The sequence below is a fragment of the Hibiscus syriacus genome, unplaced genomic scaffold (assembly GCF_006381635.1).
Source record: "Hibiscus syriacus cultivar Baekdansim isolate YM2019G1 unplaced genomic scaffold, ASM638163v2 tig00112980_pilon, whole genome shotgun sequence".
NCBI lineage: Eukaryota > Viridiplantae > Streptophyta > Magnoliopsida > Malvales > Malvaceae > Hibiscus > Hibiscus syriacus.
Window position 1 is genome coordinate 173,243 of NW_024063430.1, and position 15,017 is coordinate 188,259.

Consider the following 15,017-nt stretch of genomic DNA (forward strand, 5'->3'; position numbering starts at 1 on the left):
TTCCCTTTGATAATTCTTCGAAGCAGTTGAAATTAGAGGCGATTTCAACTATGAAAATAACATGTTTCCCCCTTGGTCCAAAAGGTCAAGCCGAGCCCTTTAGTGAAGGCGGAATTTCATGAGAGATATAAAACCCAAGTCGATGTTAGCTATGAAAAGGGATTGCAAAATAGTACCATAATTTGAAATTAAACTGTTCATGTATATATTAAACAAAACCAATGTATAAAATGAATCAAAGCATCCAAATGGATGCACAAGTGATCTCATTCACAAGCACTTATATCCCTAATCAGTACAGCAATTGGATTTTGAGAAGGCGGAGGTTTTGGTGATTAATGACTATTTGGAAGAAGCTAGAATGACGGATAGCTATGCGGAAAAAGAACCGTCATGCAGTCCCAATGACATGTACATGTAAAGGAGGCCCTCGACAAAAAATAGGTTCATCGGGTGATTCACATTTTGCTCTGGCTCTTAAAACGTCATTAGCATCGTCGATTACAGCAGCAGCAACCATGGTGTACTCACCCGGGACAAGGAAGTACAACGAAAAACTATGCTTGCCTTCTTCAAGTGGAGGAACCTCCATGGTGATTCCACTTAGAACACCTGATTAAGAACATAAATTCTCAGCAAAAGAAATTAAGGCATGATCCCCACACACTAATTGGCCTGTTTTGATTTTTTTTTTTTTAAAGATTCTTGGGATTTCTCTGAAAAACTAAAGTTAAAGTACGTTTAATGACTATAAAATGATATTATTGAAACTGGAATACAGAACTGCCGTATAAAGATAGATAGCATAAGACGAAAGAAACTAACCAGCCCACAGGACAGTTGCCTTTGCACCCTCCACACAATTCTGTCCTGCCACATCTCTGCATGTGACACTAAGACTCATCTTGATGGTTTGCTTCGTGTTATTCCGAACCAGAACTTCCATAGGAGTCATATCATGTGCAATTACGGGATTCTTTGACACAGAGGTAGTATCGGATTCTTTTGGTGAATCGAGTTTTGCAGCATTTTCAGAACCCTTTCTAGCAAACCTGAAGCCAAAAGTCAGAGGATCTGGCAACAGTATATCCATGATGGATGACTGAAGGGCTGCTCGTATAGCATCTGTGATGTTCAGTTCTCCAGAGCTATTCCGTCCTGATTGCCACCTGACTTTTATTCTGGAGGTGAGGCTCTTAATGGAAGCATTCAGTTCAGATTTTGTATTTCTTTCCGAGAAACTAGAATCTTTACCACTGGTGGACCCATCGGACTGCAAATCTTTCGAGAAAAATGAATCATCGAGAAAAGGCAACTTAAAATGCTCGAGTGGTATTAAAACCCTCAAGAAGTATTCCCTGTCGATTCTTGTTTTAGGATAACCATATTCAGCGGCATAGTCAACAGAAACGTTGCCATCGCTGCTCGGTTTTTCCAAAACAAAAACACTAATTTCAAACACTACGTCAGTTGGATTAGACATCTCTAGCTCGAGAAAGCGTAATCCCCAACTTCCTCTAAAGGGATCAATCTTCACCAATCTTTCTATCTTACTTCCACAGCTAACAGCTTCATCTGAAGGGTTACCATCCACATTAGCCAGATTGGAAGGACTCCCACCCACATGTGCAGGAATCTCCATGGAAAGCAAACGAGCTTTCACAAAAGACAAGCCTTGCAAAACACATATTTGTAGTGGGACAGCTAGACGCCTTCCAGGGGGCACAGACGTTTTGTTTTTTCAAGATCCCCAACTTCTCCCAATGGACCTGAGAAAAGAATGATGAACTTCAGAAAGTTCTTACGTGCAGTTCAACAATGATGGAACCATGGAGAAGTTACTAATCATTCAAGTCAAATGAACTTGATTATGATTGCGTGCAAATAAATTTAACTGCAAGGATTAGGAATAGGTATGCATCAAAGCTACTAGCACTAGTGCTGCAGGACTACGTTATAAAGGAAATCATAAAAGATAATTTCATCCAATCTAATAATACCGTAGGAGTCCTTCAAAGAAGAAACTAAAGAAACTTGGGAAATCCCAGAATACTGCAGTAAATGCATCAATGGGCTATTGACAACAAATAGGGGAATCTGCTTCAGTTATGTGAGACACTGAGTGACTGTAGTGTATACTTTTTTTTTTAAATACCTGCATAATGGATCAACAATGAGGGGCAGCTTCCGTCTTTCACAGTTCTACCCATGCTCACAGAGGCACTCTTACCAGCTGCAGTATCATTCTCACCCAAGCCAAGTTGCCAGGCTTTCAAGGTCAAGGGTATGGTCACTTCTGCACCATGTTTCAGTGGAAGAGCAGATTTTAATTTTTCATACCCGATTGAGATGACAGAATCTTGGTTTTTCCCAGACAGTGAAATGTGAGCCTGTTCAACTACAACCGTGCCAGCATTAGATAGAGTTATCCATACATCTCGAATTTCACCTTCATATAGAACAATGGCACCATCACCACCTATAACACGTGACACGAGCAATGGCAATGGAGGTATAACAGAAATATTCGGCACAGATACATTTCTCAACCTTGGTGACCCACAGCAACGAAAGGGATCAGAAAGCACAAGTCCTTGTGCTGCTCCAAGGAGCAAATTATCAACATCCTTAAAATGGTGTTCAGTAATTACACCAAAACAATGAACAGTGCATCCTGGAATCACCACTTGTCCAACAGATGTAGGGATTCCAGACAACATGATCACCTGGGATGAATTAGGTGGGAGATCCACATTAAGGGGAAAAGGATCAAAATTCCCCGATTGCACAGAGAGATAGATGCTATCGACTTCTAAATCAAATCCACAAGGGTTAGCTAACTCCACAAAGACCTGGACTGGTTCCCCTACAATCCAAACCAAATCTTGCTTGCTATTATCTGATGACTCTCCCTTGCTGAATGGTGTATAGATAAAAGGTCCTGGAAGTGCAGATCCTGCCCACCAATCTTCTCTTGCTGGATTGCGTTTTACAATGTCCATTTGCGAGGGATGGAGAGGAAAAGAATACACCCTACATTTATAGACAATAATTAGGAAAATGGGAGTCAACAGTTTCCTGATGATTGACGACATGCAAATACCAAGACCTCTGCAAAGTAAATTGATAGGGAAGCAAGCAGAAAAAACCCACGCAAAAACTAAGAGAACAGGGAATGTCTGAGCAACTTACTCCCATAAAATATATCCACTATTAAGTGCAGCAGAAGCACAGCAACCATTAGAGTGATGAAACAAAATCCCCCCCCCCCCAACAAAAAAAATCTAGATGAATTTGAAGCAGTGAGACAAACCTTATGAAAGGTAAGGCAGGGTCAGCACATCGAGTTCCTGAAGGTAACCTTTCGGCTGCATTTTTCAGTGCACTTGCAAGGCCATTTTGTCCAGCAGGTGTAATTAGAGGATAGTAAGATCTTAGTAGCCTTGCTGCTGCACTCCAGGCAACAAGAGGGTCTCCTGCACGAACAGCAGATAGAAGTATCTCTCGCAGCACAACCATCTGCAAGGTGCTCCATTGTGATTCAAACAGTGAAACCACTGACTGATGATGAAATTTTCCACTATCAGCATGCACAGATCCAGTTTCCTGCCATAGAATAAAGAATATATCAATTGTAGTTGAGAAACATTATAAAATGCGCACCACAAAGTTTGCTTCTATACTCACATTAGAAATAGAATGATTTGCACTGGATGCTCTACTTTGAACACGGTATACTTTGGTGGTCATTGCCAGGACTTGCATGGCACTGGTTGCAGCATGTCTATTTTCTTGTTGTAGGTATAACTGCGCTACCTGCCTTGAGAAGAAGGCAGCTTTTCGTTGATAACCAAGAGTACCAAATAAACGAGCTATTTCAACATATAATATGAGTCTGTCGCTGGCATCGATCAAAGATTTTGCACCATCGGCAGCATTGGTTAGCAACTCCACAACCTCCTTAGTCAGTTCTCTCCTACAATAACCACAATAACTAAAAATAAAATTTCTTTCAAGAATGCATTTTGACAAGACTTAACACATGACACTACATACAAAATATCGGAATTTAGACAGGTAAATCATAGAAGTGCCTCCACCTCATTCTTTCTTAGAAAATGTATATGTAGCAGCTAACGGATTAACTCCACAAAACAATGATAAACAAAAGGGATTGCTCTTTTTCTTTTTTGGGGGTGGGGGTGGGGTGGGGCGTGAATGGTACAGCCAAATTGTCAATATGCCAAGATAGATTCCCTATTTATCTAATAAAATAAGTAGCCTCTCTACAATTGTTCCCAAAAATACCAAGGAGCTATGCATATCATGTTCAAAAGCTAACTCAATGAGATAATAATGATATTGAACATTGGAACATACCTGCATAGAAACCTGGCCAATTTCAAGGTTGCTTCAAGTTCAAAGGTAATTGGTGAAACTCTGCATTTAAAAAAAATTGAAGGGTCAGTTTTCAACAAGCTTAAGACAGATAAATTTCCATTTATTAGTAACATATGTTAGCACTTATTAATCTACTTCACAAGAGTATGCTGACAAAAATAAGGTGCATCATAAAGACTTCATACATTTTGCTTTATAAAAGATTCAAATGAAACTGGGTACAATACAAACATAAATATAGTTTAGAAGAAGGGGATAGAGAGCAGATTCCGAAAGCTACAAATATTTGTAACTGAAACTGAAAAAGGTGCAATGAAAATGACATTAGATACTTGTAATACCCTAAATAATAGGTCAGTGACTATTTTGAAAGGATTTAATTTTTGGAAGACTAAATTGAATAAATGGTAAAGTATAAGAAATGATTCAAGTAAGACCAAATAGTAAGAATGGAAAAATGAAAGGGCATTTTGATCCTTTAAAGTGATATGAATTTAAAATTCATTTCTATTAGGGATTAAGAAAAGGGAAAAAGGGGAAAGCGGAAATCAAACTAAGCCATCCACACTTCTTCTTCCCGTGTTCACGTGTTCTCCTCCATAGTCAAAGGTAAGCTTCATCTAACTAGTTTTTCCTTTCGATTTTTGTTGTTCTTGAAACCTTGAGTGTTATAGAGGCTTAAGAAAGGGTTAAAGAGTATTAAAAAAACTAAGAGATGGATATTTTATTTGTGATTGAAGAAAATGGGTTTTTGAATGATATGTTGGAATAGGAGTTTTTATTGAGGTTTATTAGTATATTTGACTTGTCAAGGAAGTAAATAAGAGATTATAAGCATTGGATGTGATTAAAAACATGTTAGAAAAAGTGGTATGATTCTTGGTTGGAGATGTTCTTTGGAGATTTTAGATGCTATAAGAAGCTAAATGAAGGAAAGTTAGTTGAGATAAGTAAAGAAGAGTTTATTAGTATTGTTGGAGGTAAAGGTAAGGGAATTTGACCAAATTTAGGTAAAAATTGAGCTAAAAAATGGAAAATCTGGATAAGGGTATCGATATTGATAGAACAGTACTGATACTATAGGTTAAAATTTGTAAAAATACGATGAACAATATTTGTACTGATGCAATTAGTATCGATATTGATGTGGGTATCGATACTAAAAGAAAGATATCGATATCATGGATTCCACAATGCAGAAATGGTATCAATACTGAAAGGGAGTATCGGTACCATAGTATAGAAGTATCGATACCAGGGTAGGGGTATCGATACTATTGAGCCTGAAATTGTAAGATAGGTTGAAATTGTAATAGAAATTGTTATAGGGTATACTAACATTTGTATGGTATGTGTATTAAATAGATGCTTGTGTAGATCATAACCAAGCTCCCGAGTCAAGCAAGAAAATGAGCAAGGACAAAGTTGCCGAGTAGTTGGACATCCCTACAGCATACTTGAGAGGCATATCAGGTGAGTGCATCTATTGTAATTATATGGGATGAGGGAGACTCAACATGAGTCAACCTCTAATGTTTTAATTTGATGTTGATTTTACCGTATTTGATATATGTTTATAATGTGTATGGAATCGATAACATGAACAATTTTTAGAGTAGGAATCTCTCTAAAATGAAAGGTTAAATGCCTAACTGTGCATTTGGCATAAAGGTGCCAATAATACAAGTTAGATGAAAGGTTAAATGCCTAACTGTGCATTTGGCATAAAGGTACCAATAATGTAAGTTAGATGAAAGGTTAAATGCCTAACTGTGCATTTGGCAGAAAGGTGCCAATAATACAAGTTAGGTGAAAGGTTAAATGTATAACTGTGCATTTGGCAGAAATGTGACAATAATGCAAGTTAGATGAAAGGTTAAATGTCTAACTGTGCATTTGGCAGAAATGTTCCACTAATGCAAATTAGATGAGAAACAGTGTATTTCGGCATAAACGGTGTCACTTATTAGTTTAACTAAAAAGATTGTAAAGGGTTTTCACGAAGTATACGAATTACCTCGATAATGATAGTCATGGCATGATTATGAATAAATTGTATTTTGTTTACAATATTATGTCTCACTAAGTAATTACTTAACGTGTGTTGATTTCGCGTGTAGGTAAAAATCAAAGAGTAGCCGAGTAAGGAGTGCAACAGCAACAACTATCATCAATTTAAGGTTGACTCGTCAGTAACAGTAGGGCAATCATGTTTATTTTGAAACCTAGTTGGCATGTAATCGAATTTAAGAAAAATGTTTTGTAATGGTTTTAAAGTGATAGTTTTTAGTAATATATTTCAATGAATGTTTTATTATTATATCAAAATGTTTGGTTTGAAATTCGAAACAAAAATTTTAGTGGTGTTACAAATGAGTAAATGTTTTCATAAGTCATGTGACACCTATGATTTGTGTACGGAAACGTATACGGGAAATGGGTGTTACAATACCTCTGAACATTGTCTTGAATGAAGGATTTCCTATAATGAGTAATGACACTATTGTACCGATACCTAACCTCATCCTCTACACTTGTATCCTTCTTGCCCATTTGATCCACCTGATGATAAGAAAAATAGATATATAGTTAAGATTCAAAAGAACACTATATTCTAATCTTAAAAAACATCAACCCCCACCCAACCCTGGCAAAATAAAAAGAAAACAATGAAGAACAGGAGAAACAGTTCAGTCCTTATACCCTCAATTAGAGAAATGAAACATCATCATTTGAAATGTGATAAATCCTGGAATTTAACACTTGTCACTAGAATTGGCAGTGGTGATTACCGAACATATGTCTTACTGTATAATTTTTATGAGACAGACTTATAAGGATCCAATGCATTGAAGATTATCTATAAATGTAAATAAGCCTATGACTCTAAGGATCCATAAAAATAACATAAAAGTAGATGAGCTTGATTAAGAGTACCAGTATGGCACAAACGCTACCCTCCAATGCCCCAGCATACCAAAAGTAATCTGCAGTTAACCTGGCTAGCTCAAGTGCAGTTGCATAATGTGCATTCGCATCAACAGGTGATCCTGCTAACAAACAATAATCCCCTATCGTCTTTTGAGCACGAGCAAGTCTTCGTTTTTTGGCCTTGATCACCTGCATTGTTAATTTATGCAAAACAAACTGATTAAGAAGAACAATTCTGAACAGTATACAATTGGTCCACACAACAAGAGAAAAGAACAGATTAAAATGCTTAGGATGTCTAAACATAAACCTCCTCCGAGATAAGAGTGGCTTGAGAATCTAAAGGCGTCTTCAAAAGAGTTCCCGAAGATTCTGCTTTAAGAACCCACTTCTCAAATTTCATCAATAATGAAGCAGCAATATCTTGCATCATCGTCTGTAAGTGAAACTCCTGAGTCGAACGATCTGCAGGAGGAAATAGAACCATGTTCTCTCTCTTCTTACCACCATCCAGCTACAGCAGAAATTAAGGTAATTAAACCACGCAATTAATCAAGGTATAGTTTAGTAAGATAAACAAATAGTAAATAAACCTAGCTGTGTTGTTCTTCAAATATATAGAGAGAAAAAATCTAAGCATTCCCGACACATCTGAATCTAGTAAATATAACCATTAATTCAGCAAATTACTAATAAATTACAAATAATGACAGTAAAAACCATAAACAATAACCAGAAATCAGCATCTGGTTTCAATGAGAAGTAAAACATCTTGATTAATGAGAACTCACTTGAGAATCGCCAGGACAAAAGGCGAAGCAGCGGAGAACGAGAGCAGATGAATAACTTTTGCAGGCGGCATTGAATTGTTCGATAACGACATCAAGATCCGGCGACGAAGGACAGTGGCAGATGCCGATCACGCTGAGGATCTTGCGATTGGGCTGGAAATCTTCCCAGGGGCTGGGCGGGGACCCGCCCAAAAGGAATTTGAAGCGGAGCGAGCCCTTGTCCCAAGGCTGGTGGACGAAAGGGGATTTCTGGTGCTCCGTGTAGAAGGAGCTGATGGTGGCGAGAGGGATCGTGTGGTGCGGCAGAAGCATGGAGTGGTAGTCCCGCAGGAGAGGAGGAGGGACGTTGCCGATTGGAAGGACGGCGATTCGGATCGTGCACGATGTCTCGATGCTCACGTCGGGTTCCATTTTCTTGTGAGATCGAACGGTAGGGGCACGGCAAGTGTAGTGATAATGGCGTGGAGGTGTGCGTGTAAGATTACGAACATATGAATCGCGCCAGCGGGAAAGGCCCCTGAACCGAGTGGCCGAGTAAGATTCAGGTCGATAAATGGGGTTGTACGATTTAATTCCTTTATTATTAAAAAATATTATTATTATTTCTAAATAAAGTCAGAAATTGATTTAAAAGTATATTATAAATATCAAATTTTGAATTATAAGATGAATTGCACATGCATTTTATATATATATAATGAATTATATAATATTTTCAAGTTTAAGTTAATGTTTCGAGAAGAATATAGAGACCTGTCACACTACTATGAGAGGAATTTCAAACTCCACCATTTATTGAGTGAACTTAATTTTTAAAATTTTAAGAGTGAATATGAATTTATAAAATTTTAAATATCAAAATAATTTTTTAACAACAAAAAATACATAAAAAATTTAAAATATATAAAAAAAATTAAAATTTTAGATAAGCGATTGTCCCAATTCACCTCTAAGTCCATCTCTACTCAAAATTCTCTTGTTAACCCATATGCTACTTCAGCCCTTGTAGACAGAGACGGAGCTCTGTTGGGGCCTATTGCCTCTGTTAAAATTAATATATTCGATATAATTTAGATTTAATACTATTGAAAATATTTTGATATTTCGATATAACAAATTAAGTATAAATGAATTTTAAGATTTTACAAATGATTTTCTAAGTATATTCGATTTAATTACTCAAATATCAAATTATTACTCCAAGTCTTTCAAGATCAATTTCAAACCTTACTAAATGTGTAAAATTGTGTTTTATACTTAATATATTTTTGAAACAATTTTCACAAAGTATTTTGAACCAAAATCAAGCCTAAAATCAATTTTTCAAAGTGATGCACCGATGCACCAATCCATGCATCGATGCACCATGAAATAAATTGAACATCGAATGCATTTCATGTATCGATGCACTCAGGGTTTTATGAAAACATCGAATGCATTTGATGCATCGATGCACCAGCCATGCATCGATGCACTCAGACTATTTTGAAACATTGAATGCATTTTATGCACCGATGCACTAAGGGTCCAACAGTCAAAATATTTAAATTTTACACTTGATGCACTGACGCTCCCAACTGATTTTATTAATTGTTTTCACACTTAAACGACTCTATTGACTCCACTAATCATCCCCAAAGTTCATAATCAATTGAAAGAGTATTTAAACAAGCTTAGAAGCCATTGATCAACAACAAGAAATAACAAAAAACAAGAATCAAGTGAGAATCAAAGAGAAAGCATCAAACTCATTGTTTGAGCACTTCAAGCCTATTTTTCATTCAATATTCATTTCACTTTCAAGAACACTACTTGTACTCAATTATATTCATTCTTGAGTGTTCTTTTCTTTGTTATAGAATTGTGCAAATAATCTACCTTGTGAGGTTTTTCCTTGTAAGTTTGCAAATTTGTGTATTTCTCTTTGAGAAAGAGAGTTCTCAAGAATTAGGGTATATTCTTGAGGGAGTTGTAAGGTTATCTCTTTCGCCTCAAAAGAAAGAACAAATTAGTGAATTTGTTGAAAAAATCCTTAGTGTGGATAGCTAAGGTAGTGAACGTAGACTTTGGTTGAGAAAGTCAAACCACTCTAAATCGTTGTGCAACTTCTTTCAAGTTTCTGCAAAAGCTTCCACCAACTTTTAATTGCCAATTCACCCCCCTCTTGGCCGATTCCGTCAATAAATTAACTTAACAATTGGTATCAGAACCTAACTCATTTGAAGGTTTAATCGCCTCTTGAGTCGATTCGGGAAGAGTTACATCGATTTTCAAAGTCATCAATGGTCGGTACTTCAAACTCCGACTTCAGTCTCGATTCATTGCCCGTCAACAAGCCTTCTTTCTTCAATGGAGTTAATTATGCTTATTGGAAGAATAGGATGATGTATTTCATTCAAGCAAATGATATGGGAGCATGGAATATCATAGAAGATGAATACATCAAACCCTCCACTCACCCGAGGTTGTGGAGTGAATAAGAGACAATAATGTTCCAGCTCAACTCCAAAGCCATCCATATCATTTTTTGTGCTCTTGGACCGGATGAATACGGAAGATTTTCATCTTGTACAACTGCCAAAGAGATATGGGACAAACTACAAGTCACTCATGAAGGCACAAACGAGGTAAAAGAATCTAAAATTAGTCTTCTAACTCATAGCTATGAAAATTTCAAGATGAAACGAGATGAAGATGTCAAAGCTATGACGAATAGATTCTCCACAATTGTCAATAGTCTCAAATCATATGGAGAAATCATTCCAAATGACAAGCTTGTAAGGAAGTTAGTTTACTCTCTTCCAAAAGCTTGGCAATCAAAGAAGACGATGATCATCGAGGCTAAGAACTTGAAATCCTTAACCCTCGATGAACTTATTGGCTCTCTCCTCACGCATGAAATGATGCTTAAAGAAGAGAAAGATCTTGAGAAAAGAGACGAGCCAAAGAAGGATACGGAGAAGAAGAAGAACGTGGGAGTTGCTCACAAATCAACAAAAGATGAGAGTGACTCAGATGAAGATGACGATGACGAGGAAATGGCATTGTTTGCCAAACGGTTCAGAAAAATGATGAGGCCTAACCGAGGAAGAAAATTCAAACGAAATGAAGGCTTCAAAAATGAACCAAAAGATAAGGACCGATCATTTGCTATGAATGCAAAAAATCGGGGCATGTCAAATATGATTGCCCACAATTGAAGAGAAAGGGTCAATCAAAGAATAAGCACAAGGCTCATGTGGCTATATGGAGCGATGAAGAAGGTTCCGATGAAGAGGAACAAGAAGTAGAAAACTTGTGCTTGATGGCATTCGGGGAAGATTCTAAGGTAACCTCTAACTCATTTGATTTAGATGATTTATCTTATGATGAGTTATTAGAGGAATATAATGGGTTGCCTTCGGATTATGAGAAATTGTTTTTAAACTATAAAAATGATATTTCAAAATTGAAAAATGAAAATAAACTCATATCCAAAACCAACAACGATCTTGAAAGTAAAATCAAAGATTTGCAAATCAAACTAGAAGAGTTTGAAAAGAAAAATTCCGATTTGCAAAATTTACTTTCAAAAGTTAATAATGATCATCAAAAGAAAATTGATGATCTTAAAGCTTCTTTTGATAAAGTTGGAACAAAACGTTTTGAAAATGGAGAAAATTCAAAATCCAACTTTGTTAGAAAAAGTTTTAAAAATTGCAATCATAGAGGTCTTTGAAGAACCTCAAATAGAAAAATCGTTAGAAGTATGTGGATTCCTAAAGAACTCATTACTACTAAAGATAAGAATATCCTACACAAATGGATACCTAAGGGGACTATGATCTTGAAAACTAATGAATATGGACCCAAAAGGATTTGAGTACCAAAAATAAAAAATTAATCTATGTTTGTAGGAAAAGGAGCATTGCTACAAGGCACGAGAAACAAATCCAAACTCATGGTACCTTGATAGTGGATGCTCAAGACACATGACCGGAGACAAAAGCCGGTTCATAGAGCTTAACAACAAAAATAGAGGAGAAGTGACTTTTGGTGATAATTCAAAAGGTCACATTGAAGGTATATGTACAATAGGTAATACCTCTACCATACAAATTAAAAATGTTTTATATGTAAATGGATTAAAGCATAATCTTTTGAGTATTAGTCAATTATGTGATAAGGGATTCAATGTCATGTTTGAAATCAATGGTTGTAAAGTTATTGATATCGCATCTCGGATTATGCTTATTGGTCATAGAATAGGAAACATTTACATGGTGCATTTAGATTCTATAGATATGACTAATTTGTGCTTAGTTGCTAAGGATGAGCATGATAGATGGTTATGGCATAGGAGACTATGACATGCTAGTATGAGTGTTTTGCAACGGCTAATTCAAGGAGATTTAGTTCGAGGGTTGCCTAAAAAATTTGATAATGATAAAATCTGTGATGCTTGTGCTAAAGGAAAACAAAAGCGAGTTTCTTTTAAATCCATTAATGGCGTATCAACTAGTAGAGTATTACAATTGATCCATATAGATCTTTTTGGGCCAACTAGGACTACTAGCTTAGGTGGAAAACAATATGTATTTGTCTTGGTAGATGATTATTCTAGATATACTTGGGTTCTATTCTTAAGTACTAAAGATGAAGCATTAGAAAAATTCATCATGTTTTCAAAAGTAATCCAAAACGAAAAATGTTACACTATAACTAGTGTTAGGAGTGATCATGGAACTGAATTTGAAAATCTTGTATTTACTGATTTTTGTAATTCAAATGGTGTTAGCCATAATTTTTCAGCACATAGAACCCCTCAACAAAATGGAGTTGTTGAGAGGAAAAATCGAACTTTAGAAGAAATGGCTAGAACCATGCTTTGTGAAAACAATTTGCCAAAATATTTTTAAGCAAAAGCCACAAATACCGCTTGTTATGTTATTAATCGAGTAATGATTAGGTCTATTTTGAAGAAAACTCCATATGGACTTTTTAAAAATAAAAAGTCTAACATTAGCTATTTTCATCCTTTTGGATGTAAATGTTTTGTTTTAAACAACGATAAAGACAATCTTGGCAAATTTGATGCTAAAAGTGATGAAGGAATTTTTCTAGGTTATTCTTTAAATTCTAAAGCTTATCGAGTATTTAATAAAAGAACTTTAGTTTTAAAAGAGTCTATACATGTTGTTTTCGATGATAATCCCCTTCCGAAGAAGGATTCTTGTTTGAATGATGATGTAGGTATTATAAATATAAATGACGTTGAACATGACGTTGGAGAACCATCATCAAAGGAAGAAACGAAAGAGAAAAACTCAAGATCCTCTCGAATCCAACCCATTGAAGAAAGGGAATTATCTTACCGAAGAGAGTACAACTATGTCAAGGATGGTGAGATTATAGGTGATCCATCCAAAGGGGTAACAACTCGATCTTCTCTTAGAAATATTTGTAATTATGTTACATTTATCTCATGCATAGAGCCTAAGAATATTAAATAAGCATTAAATGATTAACATTGAATTATGGCTATACAAGAAGAGTTAAATCAATTTGAGAGAAGTAAAGTATTAACATTAGTTGAAAGGCCTAGTAATAAATCTATTGTAGGTACTAGATGGGTATTTAGGAATAAGCTTGATGAGAGTGGTAATATAGTGAGAAACAAGGCTAGACTTGTTGCTCAAGGGTATACTCAAGAAGAAGGCATAGACTATGATGAAACATACTCTCTCGTAGCTAGGATGGAAGCAATTAGAATGTTATTAGCATTTGCATGTTTTCATGAATTTAAATTATATCAAATAGATGTTAAAAGTGCATTTTTAAATGGTTTTATAAAGGAAGAAGTGTATGTGGAACAACCTTCTGGTTTTGAAGATTTAAAATTTCCAAATCATGTTCTTAAATTGACAAAAGCGATTTATAGCTTAAAACAAGCTCCTAGAGCTTGGTATGAAAGATTGTCAAACTTTTTAATTGAAAAAGGTTTTTCCAAAGGGAAGATTAACACTACATTGTTTTTAAAGCATAAAGGTAAAGATTTATTAGTAGTTCAAATTTATGTTGATGATATAATATTTTGTTCTACTAATGAGGTTCTTTGCCAAGAATTTTCTAAGCTAATGCAAAGTGAATTCGTGATGAGCATAATGAGGGAGCTCTCATTTTTCTTGGGACTCCAAATCAAGCAAAGAAAAGATGGTATATTCATCAATCAAGCTAAGTACGTCAAAGATATGCTCAAGAAGTTTGGACTGGAAAATAGGAAACCTCATGACACTCAAATGAGTTCATCAACAAAGCTTGACATAGATGAAGGAGGTAAATGTGTGGATGTTAAATTATATAGGTCAATGATTAGATCTTTGCTTTATCTAACTGCAAGTAGACCGGACATTATGTTTAGTGTTTGCTTATGAGCTAGATTTCAATCATGCCCTAAGGAATCACATTTACTAGTTGTTAAGAGAATCTTTAGATACCTTAAGGACACTCTTAGTTTAGGACTTTGGTATCCTAGAGGTTATACCTTTAGCTTGCATGCCTTCTCTGATGCGGATTATGGAGGTTGCAAATTAGATAGGAAAAACACCTCCGTTACTTGCCAATTCCTTGGAAATATGTTGATTTCTTGGTTTTCAAAGAAACAAAATTGTGTAGCATTATTTACCACTGAAGCGGAATACATTTCAGCTGGTAGTTGTTGTGCACAAGTTTTATGGATGAAACAACAACTTTTTAACTATGGAATTGAAGTAGGTATCATTCTTATCAAGTGTGACAATACTAGTTTTATTTGTCTCACTAAAAATCCCATCCAACACTATAGAACTAAGCACATTGAAATTAGACATCACTTCATTAGAGACCATATCGCTAAGGAAGATGTAGTTCTAGAAT

At 35.8% G+C, this 15,017-nt stretch overlaps 1 protein-coding gene across 1 annotated transcript; it reads right to left on the reverse strand.

Annotated features, from left to right (window-relative positions):
• Positions 1 to 178: 178 nt before the first annotated feature.
• On the reverse strand, positions 179 to 8,610 carry LOC120184948 (trafficking protein particle complex II-specific subunit 120 homolog). The gene is given in 11 exon segments (XM_039189288.1): positions 179 to 612; positions 826 to 1,740; positions 1,743 to 1,769; positions 2,156 to 3,033; positions 3,314 to 3,606; positions 3,688 to 3,976; positions 4,381 to 4,440; positions 6,854 to 6,963; positions 7,339 to 7,521; positions 7,643 to 7,846; positions 8,124 to 8,610. Coding segments are annotated over 11 exon segments (3,591 nt in total). The 5' UTR covers positions 8,535 to 8,610; the 3' UTR covers positions 179 to 391.
• Positions 8,611 to 15,017: the final 6,407 nt, after the last annotated feature.